The sequence below is a fragment of the Leuresthes tenuis genome, unplaced genomic scaffold, assembly GCF_036924035.1.
Source record: "Leuresthes tenuis unplaced genomic scaffold, fLeuTen1.0.hap1 SCAF_22, whole genome shotgun sequence".
Taxonomy (NCBI): Eukaryota; Metazoa; Chordata; class Actinopteri; order Atheriniformes; family Atherinopsidae; genus Leuresthes; species Leuresthes tenuis.
The window spans coordinates 28,914,599-28,934,836 of NW_027325376.1; the positions used below are offsets into that span (position 1 = coordinate 28,914,599).

The 20,238-nt window shown below is 43.9% G+C and overlaps 1 protein-coding gene across 3 annotated transcripts in view; it reads right to left on the reverse strand.

Annotated features, from left to right (window-relative positions):
- The window catches only part of snapc2 (small nuclear RNA activating complex, polypeptide 2), a 58,521-nt gene extending 40,543 nt beyond the window's left edge, over positions 1 to 17,978 (reverse strand). The window contains exons 1-6 of one of the 3 annotated variants that reach the window (XM_072376584.1): positions 17,599 to 17,978; positions 17,111 to 17,260; positions 9,596 to 9,731; positions 4,961 to 5,193; positions 4,558 to 4,822; positions 3,085 to 3,173 (exon numbers count right to left, since the gene is read on the reverse strand). In XM_072376584.1, coding sequence (XP_072232685.1) covers positions 3,085 to 3,173; positions 4,558 to 4,822; positions 4,961 to 5,193; positions 9,596 to 9,731; positions 17,111 to 17,260; positions 17,599 to 17,808 — 1,083 coding nt within the window. In that variant the 5' untranslated portion in view covers positions 17,809 to 17,978. Of the gene's footprint in view, positions 1 to 3,084; positions 3,174 to 4,557; positions 4,823 to 4,960; positions 5,194 to 9,595; positions 9,732 to 17,086; positions 17,261 to 17,598 lie in introns of all 3 variants that reach the window. The other 2 variants (XM_072376583.1, XM_072376585.1) reach the window with 2 other exon arrangements.
- Positions 17,979 to 20,238: the final 2,260 nt, after the last annotated feature.

Here is a 20,238-nt window from a genome sequence, read left to right on the forward strand (position 1 = left end):
CATTTGTTTTAAGTTGGTGTGAGTGTTGTCTGCTGACTGTAATAGAATCCTGGCTGCACCTGCAAATCCATGACGCTACTGTGGAGCTTGCAGGCCGAATCATTCACCGCCAAGACAGCAACAAAGCCTCCGGTAAGAACAGGTGAGGGGGCCTCTGTTGTCCGAACACCAGAATAATAGACAATCACTGCTCACTGGACCTAGAGGCCATATCTGTTCAGTGCAGGTGGTTCCATCTGCCTCTGGAGCTAATGGTGGTTATCGTCATTGATTTTTACATTCCACCGGACGCTAATGTTAGCTCGGCGCTAAGCCATCTTCACCACATTACAACCAAACAATACAGGGCCCATCCTAATGGCATCCACATAGTCACAGGTGATTTCAACAAATCATGCTTACGAACTCTACTCCCCAAATTACACCAGCATTTTAAGTGTCCTACCACGGGGATAAGACACTTGTTCATGCCAATTCCAATATTAAGCATGCTTATAGAAGGACACATCTCCCACACCTTAGAAAATTAGGTCATCTCCCTGTGCTCCTCATACCGGCCTATACCCCCTTCAGAAGACAAACAAACCCAAGTATACAAATTTTCAAAACCTACAGAGCGAACCGATCCACGGCGGACGCTGTCGCCATAACCCTGCACAAAGCAGTTGGAGAACCGGCAGAGCTACGTCAGGATGCTTTGTGGACTACAGCTCAATACAATCATTCTGGACATCTTAACTAACAAAGTGGTCCATCTACAGATCTCACGCCCTACCTCAATCAGGATAAAACACTTCCTCCCATACTGCCCACAGACTGTCAGAGTCGGGCCCCACCTCTCCTCCCCAATTACACTCAGCAGTTGGTCCCCTCCAGGGCTGTGTGCTGAGCCCCCTACTGTACACCCTGGATACCTCTATACCTGTACTTCAACCTAACCAACCAACGCTATCATCAAATATACTGATGAACCACCATGGTGAGAATCATTTCTGACGGATAAGATGACATACATGGCTGAGGTAGAGGAACTGTCCTTCTGGTGCTCAGCAAACGAACTGATTCTGAATGTCCATAAAAAAAAATTACTTACCATGGACTTCAGGAAGCACAGACAAGACCACACTTGCACTTCCAGCCGCCCTCGGGAAAAACAACCTGGACAAGAAGCTGCTGCTGGTCCTTCTATCACTTCTCTATGGAAAGTGCACTCATATACAGTCTGAGTGTGTGGTACACTGGCTCCACAGCTGAGGAAACTTGCAGCTTTGGTGCTTTAAACTGAAAATAGGAGCAGCTGCACAACAAGGAGCACTCCTTAAATAAACTTGAAGTACACACTTTTGCAGCTCACCAGTGTGGTTTATGCTTTTTGCTGTTGTTACCTTAAAAAACGTCTCAAGTCAGGAAATTGTCCCGCAAATGCTGATGGCATACATGGCTGAGGTAGAAGAACTGTCCTTTTGGTGCTCAGCAAACAACCTGATTTGTTGAACCACAACAGTTGCGGTTGTTCAAACACACAGCTCTCCTCCTTTCGTATCTTTACCTCACAAACTGAGAGGCAGTTTCATGTCAGAAGGAGTACTGCCAAGAAGAACCAGTACTAACTCAGGGATGTCATGTCACAGGAGGTTCTGAATGTCTGTTTCTTTAAAAAAAACGAATGCCAAGTGTAGTGAGAGGACTACAAGCTGCTTACCAGACAGATTCATGTAGATGAGGAGCTGCGCAGTTTCAATTGTTTCCACCTTTGGTGTTATGGTGACTGTCAGTGGGGTTCCATAGCACTGTAAAGATTCTAATTAATGACTAAATGACAATAAGATTGAGTTATTAAGTTCATGTATACACCTTAGTTTGACAAACAAATTGGACCGGATCAGGTTCCTCGCAGTCGGCTTAAGACCCTGAGATAACTCGGTTGATAGTCGTACTAAACGTGCATGAAGACGGTGAATTAACTTTGCGTTCTGCGCATGCTCGAGATTTTTGTTCGGGGTCGTGACCCAGAAAGTCGAAGGAGATGATCGGCGACAGCGGCTTCTTTCCTGAGCGGCTGTAACTCAGGAGGAAGAGCAGTCGCCCACCAATCGGAAGGTCGGTGGTTCGACTCTGGCTTCCCCAGGATACATGTCGAAGCGTCCTTGGACGCTCGAACCCCTCGAACCCCACGTTGCTCCCCCAGTGTATCATTGGTATGAATGTGTGTGAATGCTTAGAAAGCACGTAGTTATATCCTAAGACGTGCTGTATGAATGTGTGTGAGTGGGGTGAATGCGGCATGTAGTGAAGCGCTTTGAGTGGTCAGCTAGACTAGAAAAGCGCTATACAAGTACAAGTCCATTTACCATTTACTCCATAATCATCGCAACCAAGAGCGCTGTTGTGCATCGCGTTTGTGCCATCACCATGCTCATCACAAACTAAATGTAGAGGGACGCAGCTTCATCTCGCTCTGCGTTCGCCATCTTTCTGAATGGTAATGGTGGAATGAATTTGCCTGAGTTTGTTGTTGTTGGTGGTGAAGACGTCAACAGGAAGTGGCTCTATTAGCGATAGCTGAAATGGGAACAGCGCCACCTATCGTACCAGGGTATGACATGATTTGTGCCAGTGATTCCATTCATTCACCGCCATATATCCAAGGATAATTACCCTCAGATAAGGAGCAGAACCCAACTGTAGCTGTAATCCAGTTAATCTCATCATGGAGACACACTGAATGAGACAAGCTGAAGTCAACTCTGGTCTCTCAGTTACATAGAAACACACACACACTGATTCGTACTCTCTTCTGGTGCTTCATAATAAGTATATGGATGATTTACCAAAAAATAAATAAATATTACCAAAAAGCTTGGGTTTCATTTTGAAGATGCCCTAAAACTTTGGGAGATAAAAAGCGCACTAAGACAACCTTACCTGCAAATTTAAAAAAACAAAAAAACTTTTCATACTTTTCCAACTCCAAGAATCTATTTTTGTGTTCGTTTTTCCACTGTTCAAATGTCCTTTTAACAGGAGACCTAACACAACTAAGCATGGGGAGACTCCTCAGTTGGCTTTTGGAGCAGGCTGTACCTGGATCAGATGGTTGTGCAAGTAGTTGCAGTCCAGCAGAGGAAGCTCCTCTGGGAGGGACATCAATAGGTCCAACACTATAGCACTCTCTGTATGACAAAGGCAATAAAAATAACATTAATACTGTTCCAAAATCAGAGAAAAAAAAAGAAAGCACAATAAAGCCCTTTTCAGACATAAGAAATCTAACATTAATGACTTCATCAATCTGGTAAAGTGATAATATTGAGTCAGATAAAGGTAATATTCTGTTTCTTTTCAATAGTGGACTTTTACGAGTACTCATGAATATTTAATGTGTTACTCCACCATATAAGGCATGCCAGTTTACCTCCACAGCAGCTTACTGCAGAGAAGACAGAGAAATGCACACAAACCCACTTCAGCAAAAAAAAAAAAAAAAAAGAATATTCCTGCAGTCAATTCATTGTGGCCCTTGGAAAAGCTAGAAACAAACCTTAGTGGAAACCTCAATGTGTAGAATGGATGAGCAGCTGGTTCACACTGCTAGAAAGATGTGGCCGCAAGGGTCTCAGATCACCGCTGAGTGCGATTGTATGCTAATTATTTACAGTCATCTGGAGAACGTTACAGAAATGGTTGAACTTTTCCTTTAAGAGAGCTGCTCTGTTGACTGTACTCGATGCTGTTCATTTGAAAAAGAAATCCATTCCCATAGAGACACAAGTGTGCCAACTGAGGCCATTACAATTCAAATTCAAAGCATGTGTGTGCACTTATGGAGCTGCAGAAGTGCCAAATAAAAAGATTTAAAAAAAAAACTTTTCACATGATTTTATAAGGTGAAAGAAAATAAGATTGAATTTCACCATTTCGAATCAGCACAATAGTTTATAAGCACTACATATTCTTTCTGTCAAATCGGATTTTGAAAAGTAACTGAGTACAGTAAATAATATGAGGTACAGCAGAGTTTAGGGAAAACACAGCTTTCACACATTAGCACTGTGCCCATTTCACTCTGTTATTGGAATCTGTCGTTTTGTTTCCTCAGATCTGCTCTGAAATAAAGAGCAGGGAGGCTACGGTTCCTGTTAATTAGCAACTCTGGCCTGTGGCCAACAGAGACTTGGTTGTCTGGGGTTCATAAGCGCGTGACCTGAATTCTGTGTTCAGGTGCCAACCTTCTCTAAACTACAACTTTGTTATTGGCATTCATTTCTTTTAAAGGCTCTTACACACTAAACTGACAGCAAAATCCAGCTGTTATGGCGGCGGCGGCGGCTGCTGAAAAGAACTGAACTGAAAAGAACCGAAACAGACGCTCCAGACGGACGATCACCATCTTTGAGAATAAGAGCTCTAAACAACATTCAATTGACTGCATTGATAGGGTTGGTCCGAGCAATCCAGTCTTATTCATTTTTGGGATTGCTTACAATTACACTTCGCTGCCATTTGTGATTAGATGGTATAAACAGGGTCTAAACAGACAGTAGATCTCAGACTCACCCATTGGGGTAAGATAACAGTCCTCATCGGGCTTTTGGATTACACTTAAGAAACTGTAGATCCTCTCAAAATCCACTACACATTTGACTCCAAAAGTCCTGGGACTGTCTTTTGTAGCATATTTGCTGGTTCGCCCAAACCTAGTAGTGGGGGTGGAGAGTGGGAGTGTGGGGTGGTTAGAGGAACAGCTGGAGATGGCTGAACAGGATGTTGTCACAGCAGATGGTGCAGAGGTGAGACTGGTCGCAGGTGAAGAGGGGGGGGTCTGAGAACAGAGACACATGGATGTAGAGGTGGTGGATATGAGGGAGGGATACTGCTCTGAGAGCGGCTGGATTGTCTGAAGTGTTGCAGGTGCTACAGGGCTTTGTCTGAGTGTGACCTGTCCTGTAAGTGGCCTCACATTCACTGAAACGGTCTGTGGCAATGCATCCTGCTGGTAGAACGGAGTAGTAGTCTGAGCAGTAGTTAGAGGCGAGGGTCCAGCTGTAGCAAAGGGCTGCTGCAGAGGTGGACAGATTTTGCAGTTTGGTTCTCGTGCCACTTGAGATGGCGCTGGAAAGCTTCTGGCTGGGCCCTTGCTTCGTGCTGGAGTCTCGAGTAACAGGAGTGGACAGACTGCACCAGGAACCTCGCCTAGGTTACAAAAAAAAAACAAAAAAAAAAAACAATAATAATAATCTTGGATGTGCATAGTTGTATTTTTAACCACAAGATAACTGAAGAAATGAACATGCATCAAACAACTTCCACCACAAAAGACTTAAAATAAACTTACATTATCAAAGTAGCATTTATGTGGATGATGGCCTCTGGACGTCTGTGCCAGAGGACTCACTCAACATGTCCGTGCACAGTTGAATTGAGTTAGAGTTACAGCTCAGTTTAACAGAACTGTCATTCCTGTTCCAGTTTACAGGCAGCGGTTAATTTAAAAAAAAAAAATAAATAAATAAATTTTGGTTTGATTTTATGACAGCAGAGCGGTGGTGTGTCGCAGTGCCAGGTGTCTGTTGTAATCTATCAAACCTGACCAAGCTAGTAACCTTCAGAAAAGACTGGATGTTTGCAAGCTTTTCAACAGTGGATTAGTATTTTGCAGACATCTTCTTTAGTCCAGCAATATCCTTTTCTTTTGATCGTTTTTTCCTTTTTCAGTTTCAGCTTCCCTTTCTTCTTTGTTTTCATAAGAGGGTCCTGAGGCTCTCGTACCTCTTGAGGTGGCGCTGGGATGCTTCGAGCTGGGCCCTTGCTTCGTGCTAGAGTCTTGAGTAACAGGAATGGACAGACTGCATGACGTTCACAAACAGAAGCAGCTGATAGCACAGACAGACGCAACCACCACTCGCAAGGGCTAGTATCCAGGGGGGGCATTCTTTGCAAACGTGATGAAATGGTTGGTGCTGAACCTTGATATGCAGTCATGTGTCAGGAGGGTGAAGAGCAGAGGGCTGAGCACACGTCCTTGGGGGACCCTGGTATTCAGAGTGACGGTGCCAACTCTCAATGTTTGTCGCCACTTGGTGAAGAAATCCTGCAGTTTGACAGATACACAGACAGAAAAGGATCCAGACCGAGAAGGAGGATGGAAATGACGCATTTTGTGACCAGCTGACACAGCATCCAGACTACGCTCCTTGGGGAGTACAATGTGAGACCAGGAAAAAAACATCAAGAAGAGGAAACCAAAGCTCACCATCCAATATAGAACTCAAAACATAAGCAAACATTTGCTTGCTTCACACATAAAAACGCAAAACAACTCTAAGGGTGGGATGGAGGGGGGTGTGCTGCATATCTGCATGTCAGTAGATGCGTGTGTGTCCATAAGACCAGAGAGTTGCTTCGTCAAGCACACAATCAGTGTCCCAGTGTACATGGTGTCATCGCGATAACGCAGCAGGTTGCCATGCAGAAGTCCTTGATTGGGGTCCCAGACGTAGTCAACAAACAACAGGTGTCCGTGAAGGAAGGGAGGGAGGAAAAAGGAATTCAGAGCATCTCACAGCAGCGATCTTGTTGTTACAGCAGCGGCCTTGGCCAAGATTATGATTGTTGGGTTAGGGCGAGTAGTCGTATTTCAATGGACACGACTTCCATGTTGTGGTTAATGACCACAGTCTGAGCGTCATCAGCTCTGCCCACTGCTTCAAACATGTCGGGCAGCCTGGGGCCTCGGACCACTGTCTCCGACTTCTCCAATACACCAGGGCAATGCCTAATCCAACCAGCAGATAGCCCGTTATCATGGTTCAGAATATTTAAAGATCCTCGACGTCCTCAACGGAAAGAATCACCAGAAACACGTTCCTCCACTGCTCCCTGGAGTCCCTCATGTAACCAGTGGCGAACGTTCCATCAGGGCAGGTAGGTTCCACTGGACCCGAGCTTCTCATCAAGAAAATTCTATCAATTGCGTTGAGAGACCAGTTGACCAATTCCATGATTTAAATTTTGAGAGCAATGCGGAGAGAGGCACCAAAGTTTGGGACAGGACAGGACAGGACAAGACGTGAAGAAAAGCAGGGAAGGGAAAAGGAAGAGAAATACTACCGCCTTTGTTTAGAGCAGGAAGATCAATACCGGTACCAACATGTATTTAAATTATTTTCCAAATAAAAAGAGTACAGATAAAGTCATTGTAGTGGGTGACTTTAATATTCATGTAGATGTTGAAAATGACAGCCTAAATATTAACTTTAATTCTATATTAGACTCTATTGGATTTTCTCAAAGTGTTCACAGACCTACTCACTGCCTTAATCATACCCTTGACCTTGGGCTGACTTATGGCATTGAGAGTGAACAGTTAACAGTGTTCCCTCATAACCCTGTCTTGTCTGACCATTATAGTTTTTAATAACTTTTGAATTTACATTACTAATTCTGAGAAGAATTCTACATATAGAAGGTGTCTGTCAGAGAATGCTGTAACCAGATTTAAAGAGTTGATTTCATCATCCTTTTCTTCACTGCCATGTGCAGATATGACAGAGGACGGCTACCTAAATGTTACTCCAGTAGAAATTGACTCTTGTTGACAGCACTATAGTTTCAATGCGTACAACACTGGACAATGTTGCCCCTCTGAAAAGGAAGGTCATCAGTCAGAAGAGGTTGGCTCCTTGGTATAATTCACAGCTGCTTTAAAGCAGACTGCACGAAAGCTGGAGAGACAGTGGCGTTCCTCTAATTTAGAAGAGTCTCAATTAGTCTGGAAAGATAGTTTAATAACGTATAAGAAAGCCCTTCGTAAAGCTAGAACTGCTTATTATTCATCATTGATAGAAGAGAATAAGAATAATCCCAGGTTTCTTTTCAGCGCTGTTGCCAGGCTGACAAAGAGTCCGAGCTCTGTTGAGCCATGTATTCCTTTAACTCTCAGCAGTGATGATTTCATGAGATTCTTCATCAATAAAATTGTTTCTATCAGAGAGAAGATTAATGGAATCCTTCCCACTATTATCACTGATGTATCATCAAGTAGAGCAGCTTTAGAAGTATCTTTAGAACCTGATTTGTATTTAGACGGCTTCTGCCCAGTTGATCTTTCTGAGCTAACAACAGCAATAGTCTGTTCTAAACCATCAACTTGTATTTTAGACCCGATCCCAACCAGACTGTTCATGGTTCGAGGTTTTCCCCTTAATTGACACTTCCATATTGGATTTGATCAATCTGTCTTTGTTGACAGGATATGTACCTCAGACTTTTAAAAATTGCTTATTTTTGACCAGAATTTATCATTTGACGCACATATAAAACTGGTTTCTAGGACTGCCTTCTTTCACCTTCGTAATATTGCTAAAATCAGGAACATGCTGTCTCAGGGTGATGCAGAGAAACTAGTTCATGCATTTGTTACTTCAAGATTGGACTACTGTAATTCCTTATTATTGGGCTGTCCCACATATTCTCTGAAAAGCCTCCAGCTGATCCAAAATGCTGCATCCAGAGTTCTGATGAGAAATAACAGGAGAGATCATGTTTCTCCAGTTTTAGCTCCTCTTCATTGGCTCCCTGTTAAATTCCGAATAGAATTTAAGATTCTTCTCCTCACATATAAAGCTCTTAATGACCTAGCTCCATCATATCTTAAAGATCTCATTGTAAGATATTTTCCTAACAGAGCACTTCGCTCCCAAACTGCAGGTTTACTTGTTGTTCCCAGAGTTTCTAAAAGTAGAATGGGAGGCAGAGCCTTCAGTTATCAGGCCCCTCTCTTGTGGAATAAGCTGCCAGTAAATGTCCGGGAAGCAGACACCCTTTCCACTTTTAAGATTAGGCTTAAAACTTTCCTTTTTGATAAAGCTTATAGTCAGGGATGGCTCAGGTAATCCTGAAACATCCCATAGTTAAGCTGCTATAGGCTTAGACTGCTGGGGGACCTCATCTGTCACACCTTTCCTCACTTTGCTCTCTTTTCCCCCTGTTTAATTTCTCAAATGATATTATGTACATGTGACATTATTGTGGTTATTAACTTGTTAACTGTTCCAACAGGTATCCTTTGAATTGTGTTATGGTGTTTTTTCCCCTCTTTTCTGTCTTCTCAAACCCCAGCTGGTCGAGGCGGATCGCCACCCTTCCTGAGTCTGGTTCTGCCAGAGGTTTCTTCCTGGTTCTGGTTCTGCCAAAGGTTTCTTCCTGGTTCTGGTTCTGCCAGAGGTTTCTTCCTGGTTCTGGTTCTCCCAGAGGTTTCTTCCTGGTTCTGGTTCTGCCAGAGGTTTCTTCCTGTTAAAAGGGAGTCGTTCCTTTCCACAGTCGCCACAGGCACACTCAGGACGGGAGATTGGACTGAAGACACGTTTCGGTGCAATCTGTTGGTTTCCTTAGCTAGGATATTATTTTTTGAATTGGCTCTATATGAATTAATTGGATTATTTTGAAATTAATTGAATGGATTTAATTGGATTATGATTACAATTAATTGAATTCCAATTGGCTTAAATTGGACTATATCATTTAAGTGCCTTTAGATGACATTTGTTGTAATTTGGCGCTATATAAATAAAAATGAATTGAATTGAATTCATACCTTGAATTGGCAGATGAGGCATTGGTCTTAAAGGAACAGTGCGTCCAACAGGATTGTTATCCGTGGGTGGTCTGTGGACCTGGGGAGGGTCACAGTTCCTCAGAGTGCAGGGCTCTGTGGATGCCACAATCAGCATCTAAGTAACAGACAAAGGACGATGATCTTTATTTCAAACAACTTCATTTGGTGTTCCTAAACTGCTTCACTTTGTGTTTGTTTTCTAAAAAACTCCTTGTTCAATAAATAAAATATACACACACTATAAACACATGCGCGTACATGCACACATACATAACCTCATCACATCCTCAAACAACAGGTCATCATCTTCCACCTGACACAGCACACACTTCATGTTCCTAAATGAGTCTAAGTCTCCTGAGATCTTATAGAAGCTGAAGTCCAGCCTGACCCTGGACCTGGTCAGCTCCACACACACAGGAACAGGAGAGACATCTTGATATCGATACAATAGGACTACGGGTTTGGTGAAAACCACAGGTCCGTGGTTGTGGGGAAAAGATCGATTTCATGGAGCTCGAATTCAACATTCATCTTACAGTCATTATAGAGTTTCAGAATGGCCATTTGATTAAAATGTGTTCGAGATGGTATTTTGTAACGCTTGTCCAGCGCCTGAAACATTTTTTTAAAGCCCTATTTCGAGACTGTGTACACGGGTACCGTGTCTTTTGCAATGTGGTAGGTTATAGCGTCTGTAATGTCGTTATGTCTGGTGGACGTCGACTCGTACGGTGTGACGCTACTGAATGCACCGGCAATCAAACTTAGCTTGGGCTTCTTTTGGGATGACTGAGAAGTCCCAGTGTTTCTCTCATTGCAATACACTCTTTGTGCAGCACGTGATGGTGTTGTTTCAAGTGGTGAAACATGTTTGTTGTGCTACCTTGCATCATCGCAATTTTTGCCAAGCACAACCTGCACAACACCTTGCTCTGGTTTATATCATCCTTTTAAATCCGAAGTACCGCCAAATAATGGAGGATGACTTATGTTTTTGGCACCAAATCAGATTCTGCACCGGCCGCATTATCTTCAGCACTCATGTCACTTCTTTTTCGTTCTTTTTAATTTCCCTGCTGTGTATGTAGGCTGTGTGTGCGCCAGCCTCCGTCTCCCTCACTCCCGCCCTCATATGTTTGTCATTGGTTGGCTTCAGCTGTCGATCCACAGCTAGCATGAAATAAAGTTTGTGGTTGGCTGGCCTTAGCAGTGCATTCAAGGGGAATGGTAAAAATTATGTTTGTTGTGACTGCCAGAGCTGTACATGCAGAGTTAGCGTGGGGAGAAGCTCTATAGTCAGAAAAGTGGCATTAGCGATACCAGCGACCATAGCCAAATGTATTCCAGGGGCCAGAGCGGGTGACGTATTTTCCACACCATAAGGCGCACCTAAAAGCCTTAAATTTTCACAAAAAACGGCCGTGCACCATATAATCCAGTGCGCCTTATGTGTGCACCAGATTCCAAAATCTTTCACAGATACTAGGGGTGGGCGATATGATGATATTAGATTGTGAAGGATTACAACGTGAAGACGATCTGTCAAACTGCAGAGGTCGTGGGATCGTCTTGGGCACATTCTATAAATTGCAGTTCTATGCTGATGTACCGACGCACCAAACGTATTACGTCATCAACCTGACCGACCAATCACAGCGAATTACTCTCTTACCCGCCTCCTTGTTTGTGTGTGTAGCCGCATGTAGAGCCATGGCTGAAAGCCAAACGGAGGAGTTGGTCGCTAAAACAAATTCCACCTCCATTATATGGAATTGGTTTGGATTTTCCGCAACTGATCAAGCGCAAGCAAATGTAATTTGCAGAATCAGTTCGGGTGTCAACACAACGAACCTATTCAATCACTTAAAGAGGAAGCATCCCAAACAGTATGCTGAGAGCCAAACAGCGAGGGGCCCGGCGGCACCGGCACCGCAGGGGAGGCAGCAGCTAGCCAAGGGGTGAAACAGCCGATTGTGCACGTGGGTGCAGTGGACATCGGAGAGAATCAGTCTGAAATCTGGGAAAAAAAAAAAAAAGAAACTATTTGAGAGTCTTGACAAAGTGGCGATACCAACGCTCATTAGAGGACCTCTCCCAAACATCGACAGGAAGATAAAACAATTCAGCCGGCTGCTTCAGTTGACTGCATTTCATTGAGAACTTTAATCTTTTCTGGCAAAAAGATGATCTGTTAAAAGGAAAAGGCCCACATCTGAACAGAGATGGAGTGAGACGACTGACAGATAATCTCCTCCATGCTCTGAGGCATCACAATGGGCCAGGACCGGGTCCTGTGCTGCCACAGAGAGAGAAGAGGAGCGAAAGAAGAGCTCCTGCCTCGCCACCCAAGGACCCAAAAAAGGATTCAACCACTGCAGCACCTCCAGCATCCTGAACACAGGATTCAGCAGCTCCTCCATCGCTTTCACCACAGGCCTGGGACCCACCTGCTGCATCTACACCGTCCAGAAATGTTTCTCTATCGTTCTCTTCTCCAACATCACCCGTGAGACTTCCTGATCAACTTGAAAGCTTGGTGAAATCAGGGATTAAAATGGTTCCTCTCACGCCAAACATGGCAAGATCAAGAATTATATCCTCAAAGAAGCATCAAGCCCCTCTCCCTCCTCAGCCTTACTCAACCTCACTTCAATTTTAAGTCTGAAACACGAGAAAACTAGAGGGGTGGGGTTGTTTGTGCCATGTTCAGGGACAATATACCCACCCACAAATGGCCTTTTGGGGTTTTTTCATCATTTGAGTGTGTGCCATTCCAAATGGAGACAATCTTCCATACTTTATATCACCATTTACAAACCACCACAGAATTGTTTTATTGATGATTTTACTGAATTACTTTCAATTGTGTGCAATGTTTTTGACTGTTTAGTCATAACAGGGAACTTGAATGTGCACAAGGATGTAGCCCAAGATAAGCACGCTAAAGAACTTGCTGCTGTTCTTGCCCCCACAGCAGAGAGCACACTCTGGATGTGCTCATTTCAATGGGTGTTGTTATCTCAAATGTGGATGTCGTCGATGTTGCTTTATCTGATCATTTTTGTCCTTTCTTCGGCCCGTCTGTCACACTCAAACCAGCAGTTGGGTCTGCAGTTGTTCGGGGAAGACTCATTATTGACAGAACAGGGACAGAGTTTATGGAAATTATTAGGTTTGAGAACACCCCGTGTTCTAATGTTGATGATCTGTTGAATTCTTACACATCAAGTCTCTTAAATGTTTTGGATACCATTGCTCCTGTCAAGGTTAGAAAGGTTAAAAGTGGGCAAAGGGCGCCATGGAGAAAAGAAGAGTCGGTCAGGGCACAGAAAAGAGAGTGCCGGAGAGCCAAATGGAAATGACGTGAGTCAAAGCTCCAGGTTCATTATGAGGTTTACGGAGAAAAACTATGTGTGTTCAACTAGACTTTGCATAGAACAAGGGAGAGTTATTTTTCTGAAATCATAAAAAAAACTGCAGTAATAACTTGTGTCCTGTTTGCTACAGTAAACAGATTAACAAACCCTCCAGTTTCACTGCCTTTAGAACTCATTTCTACATCTAAGTGTAATGAGTTTGCAATATTCTTTAATGACAAAGTTCAAGGCATTAAAAATGCAATAATTTCCACAACAAAAACAACTACTCTGCAGCCAGCTAGACACCTAGAGCTGACACATTTCACACCTGTCACTGACAAAACAGTCAAAGAGATCATCTGCAGTCTGAGTTCATCGACATGCTGCTTTGATGAGTTGCCCACTAGATTTCTCAAGTCTGTGCTGAGCAGTTTGTTACCACAACTCGCTCATCTAGTCAACATCTCACTCCAGACTGGAACATTTCCAAAGGCCTTAAAAACTGCTGTAATTAAGCCTCTTCTAAAGAAGAGCCGTCCTGATGCCACAGTACTGAACAACTACCGGCCCATATCAAACCTGCCGTTCTTAGGCAAAGTCCTAGAAAAAGTTGTATACCAACAGCTTTCTGACTTTCTCCTGTCTAACAATGCTTTTGATACTTTCCAATCAGGCTTTAGGCCCCACCACAGCACTGAGACAGCTCTGATCAAGGTGACAAACGATATCCACCTGAACACAGACGCAGGCAAAGTCTCAGTCTTAGTTCTGCTGGACCTGAGTGCTGCCTGTGACACAGTTGACCATGTGATCTTATAACAGAGATTAGAAGACTGGGTGGGAATCTCTGGTAGTGCTTTAAACTGGTTCAAGTCCTATCCCAAGGACAGGAAGTATTTTGTTGTAATTGGCAACTATGTCTCAGACCAAATAGCTATGACCTGTGGGGTTCCCCAGGGGTCCATCCTGGGACCCCTATTGTTCAATATGTACATGCTCCCATTCGGCCAGCTAATACGCAGATATAATGTGTCCTACCACAACTATGCAGATGACACTCAGATCTACGTGTCATTGACGGCAGGAGAACACGGGCCTGTAGCTACATTGTGTCACTGCATCTAACAGATGATGAAATATTTTCTCCAGCTAAACTCAGACAAAACTGAAATCACTGTCTGTGGCCCACAGAAACACAGAGAAAGTGTTATCAGTCACCTTGAGACTCTCTAAAACCTAATAATCAGGTTAGAAATCTCAGGTTAATATTGGACTCAGACCTGAACTTTAACAGCCACATTAAATCAATAATATCAGCAGCTTTTTACCATCTAAAAAAACATTGCCAGAATCAAAAGGAATAGTGTCTAAACCAGACTTAGAAAGACTAATCCATGCGTTTGTCTCCAGCAGGTTAGACTTCTGTAACGGCCTGCTGACTGGGCTCTAAATGGGCTGTAAGACAGCTGCAGTACATCCAGAATGCTGCTGCTCGAGTCCTGACTAGAACCAGGAAATACGACCATATTAGTCCAGTGCTCAGGTCTCTGCACTGGCTTCCTGTCACTCAGAGAATAGACTTTAAAACAGCTTGTGTACAAGTCTTTTCATGGTCTAGCACCAAAGTACATCTCTGACATGTTAGAGCCATATGAACCAACTGGGACTCGAGAACCTCAGGGAGGGGTCTCCTGCTGGTGCCCACAGTCAGGACTAAACAAGCTGAGGCTGCGTTTCAGCTTTATGCTCCTAAAATCTGGAAGTCTTCCAGAAGATGCGAGACAGGCCTCAATTCTGACAATGTTTAAATCCAGGCTGAAAACAGTTCTATTCAGCTGTGCATATGACAACTGAAGATATTTTATCTGCACTCTTCGTTTTAAATTAATTAATGATTATTTTTTATATTTATGTAATGATTTTATTTGCCTTCTTCTGATTTTATGTAACTGTAAAGCACTTTGAATTGTCTTGTATACTAATTGTGCTCTATGAATTAGGGTGCAACGATTGGTCAACAAAAATCGATAACATAATTGGTCACCGACGTATTTAATTGTCGATAATTGTCGGTTACATCAACACACGTCTTTTTCACGCTGTCGGGCTGAATATAATTTTTCGTACAGAGTGGGTCATCTCACTTCCTACCTATCTCTGCTTCCAGATGCATGCGCGTTACGGTAAATAATAGCGGGAAAATACCTGTATAAACAGTGAAATGGCTGCGGATGAATTGTTGTCCTCTCGTCCAAAAGTGTCCAGGGTCTGGGAGCATTTCACCCTCGAGACCCAGAAAAAAAAAAAAGATGACCTGCAAGTTTTGTAAAGCCGACCTCACGTATCAAGGAAGCACGTGTGTCTTGCATGAACATTTGAAGATGAAGCACGTTGGCGCTCTGGGAGACGCGGACTCACCAATTAGATATTTAGCATAGTCTGCTAGCTAAATAAGTTGTCTTAACATTAAAATTGTATCATTCAACTTCACAGTCCAAAGTTACAACCAGGCTGTATTCTTTTTTACTCGAATAGACACTTCAATACCACAGAATGTTGTGGCTGTTTGTGGCAAACGCGCTTTTATTTTATTTTTGTTATGGGAAAGTTTTCAAACGTTTTTTTTTTCTTTTTTATTATCATTTATATCAGGAGTAACCTGACCAGCAGTGTTTTAAAAGACATTTTTGAAGTTTTATTGTCTTCGTTTTTAGTTAGCATATACCTTAAACAACCTCAAGCTAAATTTAAAAAGGGAAATAGAGCCTTTAATTGTTTGATTTATTATCCGATTAATCGTTTCAATAATCGATGACTAGTCTACTATTCAAATAGTCGTTAGTTGCAGCCCTATCTACAAATAAACTTGCCCTAGTTGGCCTTTATCTTCAACGACGTGCTTTTTAACCTGTAAATGTCCTGATCAGACATCGTCCCAGACTTTTAATGAAAAGTTTAACTGATCTCAGGAACTGTCTCAGATCAGGGAAAACCCCACCTCTGTTATGAGTCTCTGGCCCTTGGATCGCTCTCAGAACCTATTTATTTATTTCACTACCAGTGTAGAGACTGTGGCTCCTGCGACAGGACAAAGTCAGCTCTCCATCCTGACTGAATCAGTACTCTCCTGCTCACTTTAGTGCCGCTGCTCTCTCTTTTCTGGAAAGCTTTTAGGTCATCATCACTGATTCAAGCTGTTCTGTCACCTGATCAGTGTTTACACTTTCACTCGCTTTAGACCCACCCGCTCCTGAACTTCCCCCAGTGCCTGTCCTCTGAAAACAAATGAGGGGGGCTTCCCCGGGGTCACTCAACTCCAGGCTTCCAGCCTGTGAGGCGTTTCTCCGTCAGTGGTCCCCTCAGACCGTGCTGCTCCGGGTGGAGGTGACAGCCGGTGCCTGCCTCGCTCTGCTTCTCTCTGGCCAGGATCGGATTGGATGACCCTCTGCTCCACAGCTGAAACATTTAATTCTTTCTGATGTTGCAAAAACAATGCAAGTGTAACCATCTACTTTAAATGAGAACGACAGGTTGAGATCACAGGTGGCGTCCTTCAGGATCACGTCCACCTGCCTGCGGTGGCTCACTGATTTACAGCCCAGCGACACCAGCTTTACCAGTGAGACTATCTGACCATACCGAGACAGTTCCTTTGTCAGACTTTCGTTTTTATTAAACGGTGGAGCGTTAGAAAAAACCACCCTGGTTGCTGGGCTAACGAGAGGGAGAACAGGAGTGAAGGTGCCCTGAATCACCACACCTCTCTCTACCACCTCGCTCACCTTAGCCGTAGATTCCAGAAGCAACACAATGGTTCATGCTCGAGGCTGACTTCACACACTCATACCCCACCACACTGGCCTCCTCTGGACTGCAGGGCACAGAGGGCACCAGCATGACGGCGATTTAAATGCTCAAAGTCAGCCGCTGCAGCCCCAGACAGCGGCACGGTGCCGAGTCAGCACCCAAAAACTCCCTCCCACACACACCAAACTACACGACATTAACAATCAGTGAAAGACCAACAAGAAAAGAACCTCACACACACTTCAAACATCCCGCTCTCAGCTCCACCGCACTCTGCCATCTCAAGGGGGGGGGGGGGTACCTGAGAGAAAGCAGCAGACAGCACCTCTTCAACAGTTCCAGTCAGGGTAGAAGCCATGTGAGTCCACTCATCAATGGGCTTTCTGGCCTTCTTCTCCTCCATCATCCTCATCTGCAGCTTGAAGTTGGCACATGATATCACTTTGTTCTTCAGAGAGTCCACCACAGCGCAGATCTGATGGGGGACAGGTCACACATTTTCATGTACTTGTGTTGACACAGAGAACCATTTTGTTTCGCCAGGAGAAGTAGTCTGAAGTTAAAGAGCAGAGGAACAGACACCAGTTTGTAACGTACATTCATTCCAACACACCTGAAATGAAAACGTACTTTTTCTTTGTGCTACTCCTCTAAAACTGTCACCCCTTGAGCCTCCAAGCTCAATCTTTTCTCCAACACAGCTTGGCAAAAACGAACAAGAATACAGCCAAAAGCAAAGGCTCTTCGTAAAGTCTGCTGTGATGCCACCTATTTTTCTTTTTTCCTCCAAAGCAGACGTTTCAACAAGCTCACCTCTGAAATGGAGCGAGTCGGCACGCGTTTCCTGAGCAGAGTGCAGTCGACATCTGCCTGGTGTCCGGCGGTCCTGCTGAGGGTTTTGAGGCCGTTCAGCAGCTTTCTCTGCTCGACTCGCCCCCACTTCCAGGCCACTTTCCGCAGCGGGGCCGCTTCAGAACACGCGCCGCGGTCTGGTTTACTGCGAGTCCGAGGGGGAGGCTTCATCCTGACCGCTGCAGCTGATACCAGGACGTCCCACTGCAAAGGCCTTTTTCGAAGTTTGATCTCCTCAAACTGATCGATTAACTCAAACTCATTTGATTCTTCAGTACTATGAGCTGAAAATCGTTAAGCGAGTGTTTAATGTTAACAGCGAAGCGACCATTTTCTTCTTCTTCTTCTTCCTCCGCCGCTTCTTCTTCTGCTTTCACCGTGGTACATTACTGCGCCACCACCCGGCAGGGAGTGTGGATCGAGACAGACAAAAAAGTACTAATTTTCTCTTTGTCAGACCAAGAGCGGCAAGATAGCGAGACCTCAATAACCTGTGACCTGTTAGCCCGATTATTTCATTGGAAGCCTAAGAATAAGCTGGGAAAAGCACAAGTTAAACGATGTATTTATTAGTGGTCACAGGGTCAGTGGCATCCATCCCACTTTGGAAGGAGCGGCTCTCATTTCTAGAAATATGGACGAATTTATTAGTCATCCAAAAACATGACAACCCAGGGTTGAGACCAGGATGTAGAGTTGTAGTCTAACACACTTCTCTGCGGCTTTCCACCTGATGAAAAACTTTAACTGAACAAAAACATCAAACTATTAAATGTGGTTTGCTGAATATTAGATCTCTCCTTTTGAAGTCTCTGTTAGTGAATGATTTGATCTGTGATCATCATATTGATATATTTTGTCTTACAGAAATCTGGCTACAGCAGGAGGATCATGTTAGCATTAATGAATCAACTCCCTCTGACTATTTAAATGTTCACTTTCCTCCAACCACAGGCAGAGGAGGAGGAGTGGCAGCTGTCTTCAGATCAGGGTTACTAATCAGCATCAGGTGGGAAAGCCGCAGAGAAGTGTTTTTTTTGTCCTCTCAAACCTCAGCTGGTCGAGGCGGATGGCACCTGTCAAGGCCTCAGACTCCGGTTCAGTTCAAAAGCAAGAGGTTTTATTTTTAACAATCAGCAGGAGGATCTCCAGACAGAGCAAAGCAATCAGGCTGTGAAACTAACGCGCTCTCCTCAGTAACTACGCTTGTTGAGAGTGCAGCTATGAAAATTAACAACCAAAACCCTCTCCACTCTGGGAGGAAAACAAAGGCTATTAAAGATTACAAATTAAACTCAGACTCTCTTACTGAGGCGGACTTAAACAAGACGCTCTTTAGAAAACAGAGGCACTATGAAATTTTAACATTAACCTGAGCACTCCTTTCACGGAGGCGTGACAGAACACAACTCGCTCCACTTACGGAGGTTTCTATGAAACGTTAACTAATCAAAACCTCTCCAATCGGGAGGAACAAAACAGGCTATGAAAATTTACCGTGACTAAACTAGGTCTAAAGAATGAATTATCAATAAATAAAGGATGCGCTCTGCAGGAGGATCGCTGCACTGCAAGCGCAAGGATTCTGTGGATAACTCTGGAAAAGAACACTAGAATGAAGCTCATGACGAGAAACAACACACTGGCACAAGACAGGGGAGACGCAGACTATTTGAACACATGAGGGACCAAGGGGAACAGGTGGAAACACTTTGGGAATCAGGGAAGACGATCAGACGCCTGACACGGGAGGAAGGGCAAGATACCTGAATCGAGAGGAGACGGTCAGTGATTTTTCAAAATAAAACAGGAAATGACGAGACAAGACATGAAGAAAACCTAAATCGTGACAGCCAGCCTTCCTGAGTCTGGTTCTGCCAGAGGTTTCTTCCTGAGTCTGGTTCTGCCAGAGGTTTCTTCCTGGTTCTGGTTCTGCCAGAGGTTTCTTCCTGTTAAAAGGGAGTCGTTCCTTTCCACGGTCGCCACAGGCACGCTCAGGACGGGAGATTGGACTGAAGACAAGTTTTGGTGCAATCTGTTGGTTTCCTTAGCTAGGATATTATTTTTTGAATTGGCTCTATATGAATGACTTGGAGTATGATTACAATGAATTGAATTCCAATTGGCTTGAATTGGACTATATTATTTAAGTGCCTTGCAATGACATTTGTTGTAATTTGGCGCTATCAATGCATCATTATCAGGCTTGTGCAGAGATTAACAATCCTTAGAAGAGATCTATTTAATCTGAATCAGGTGTGCTGAAGCAGGGAAACATCTAAACCCTGCAGGACAGCGGCCCTCGAGGACCAACTTTGGACATCCCTGGTTTAGTCAGTAATGTTCTTTATTTCTAGTTTAGATTGTTTTGTTTGTTGTGTTGGCCTTAACTCTCCCCGAAGAGATGGTGCCTTTTCTGTTTTTAATCTATGAGCTGAAAAGAAAATAATAAAAGGTAAACTGCTATGGCTGTCTCCATGCGTTCCCTGTCTTATGTTACTGCTTTCTTTCCTCTGGACTAGTCTTGGGATGTAACAGTGCATGTAGACAGTGAGAGATTTAAAGATATTGCTAAATATCTCTGCCAGATGATCAGCGCCA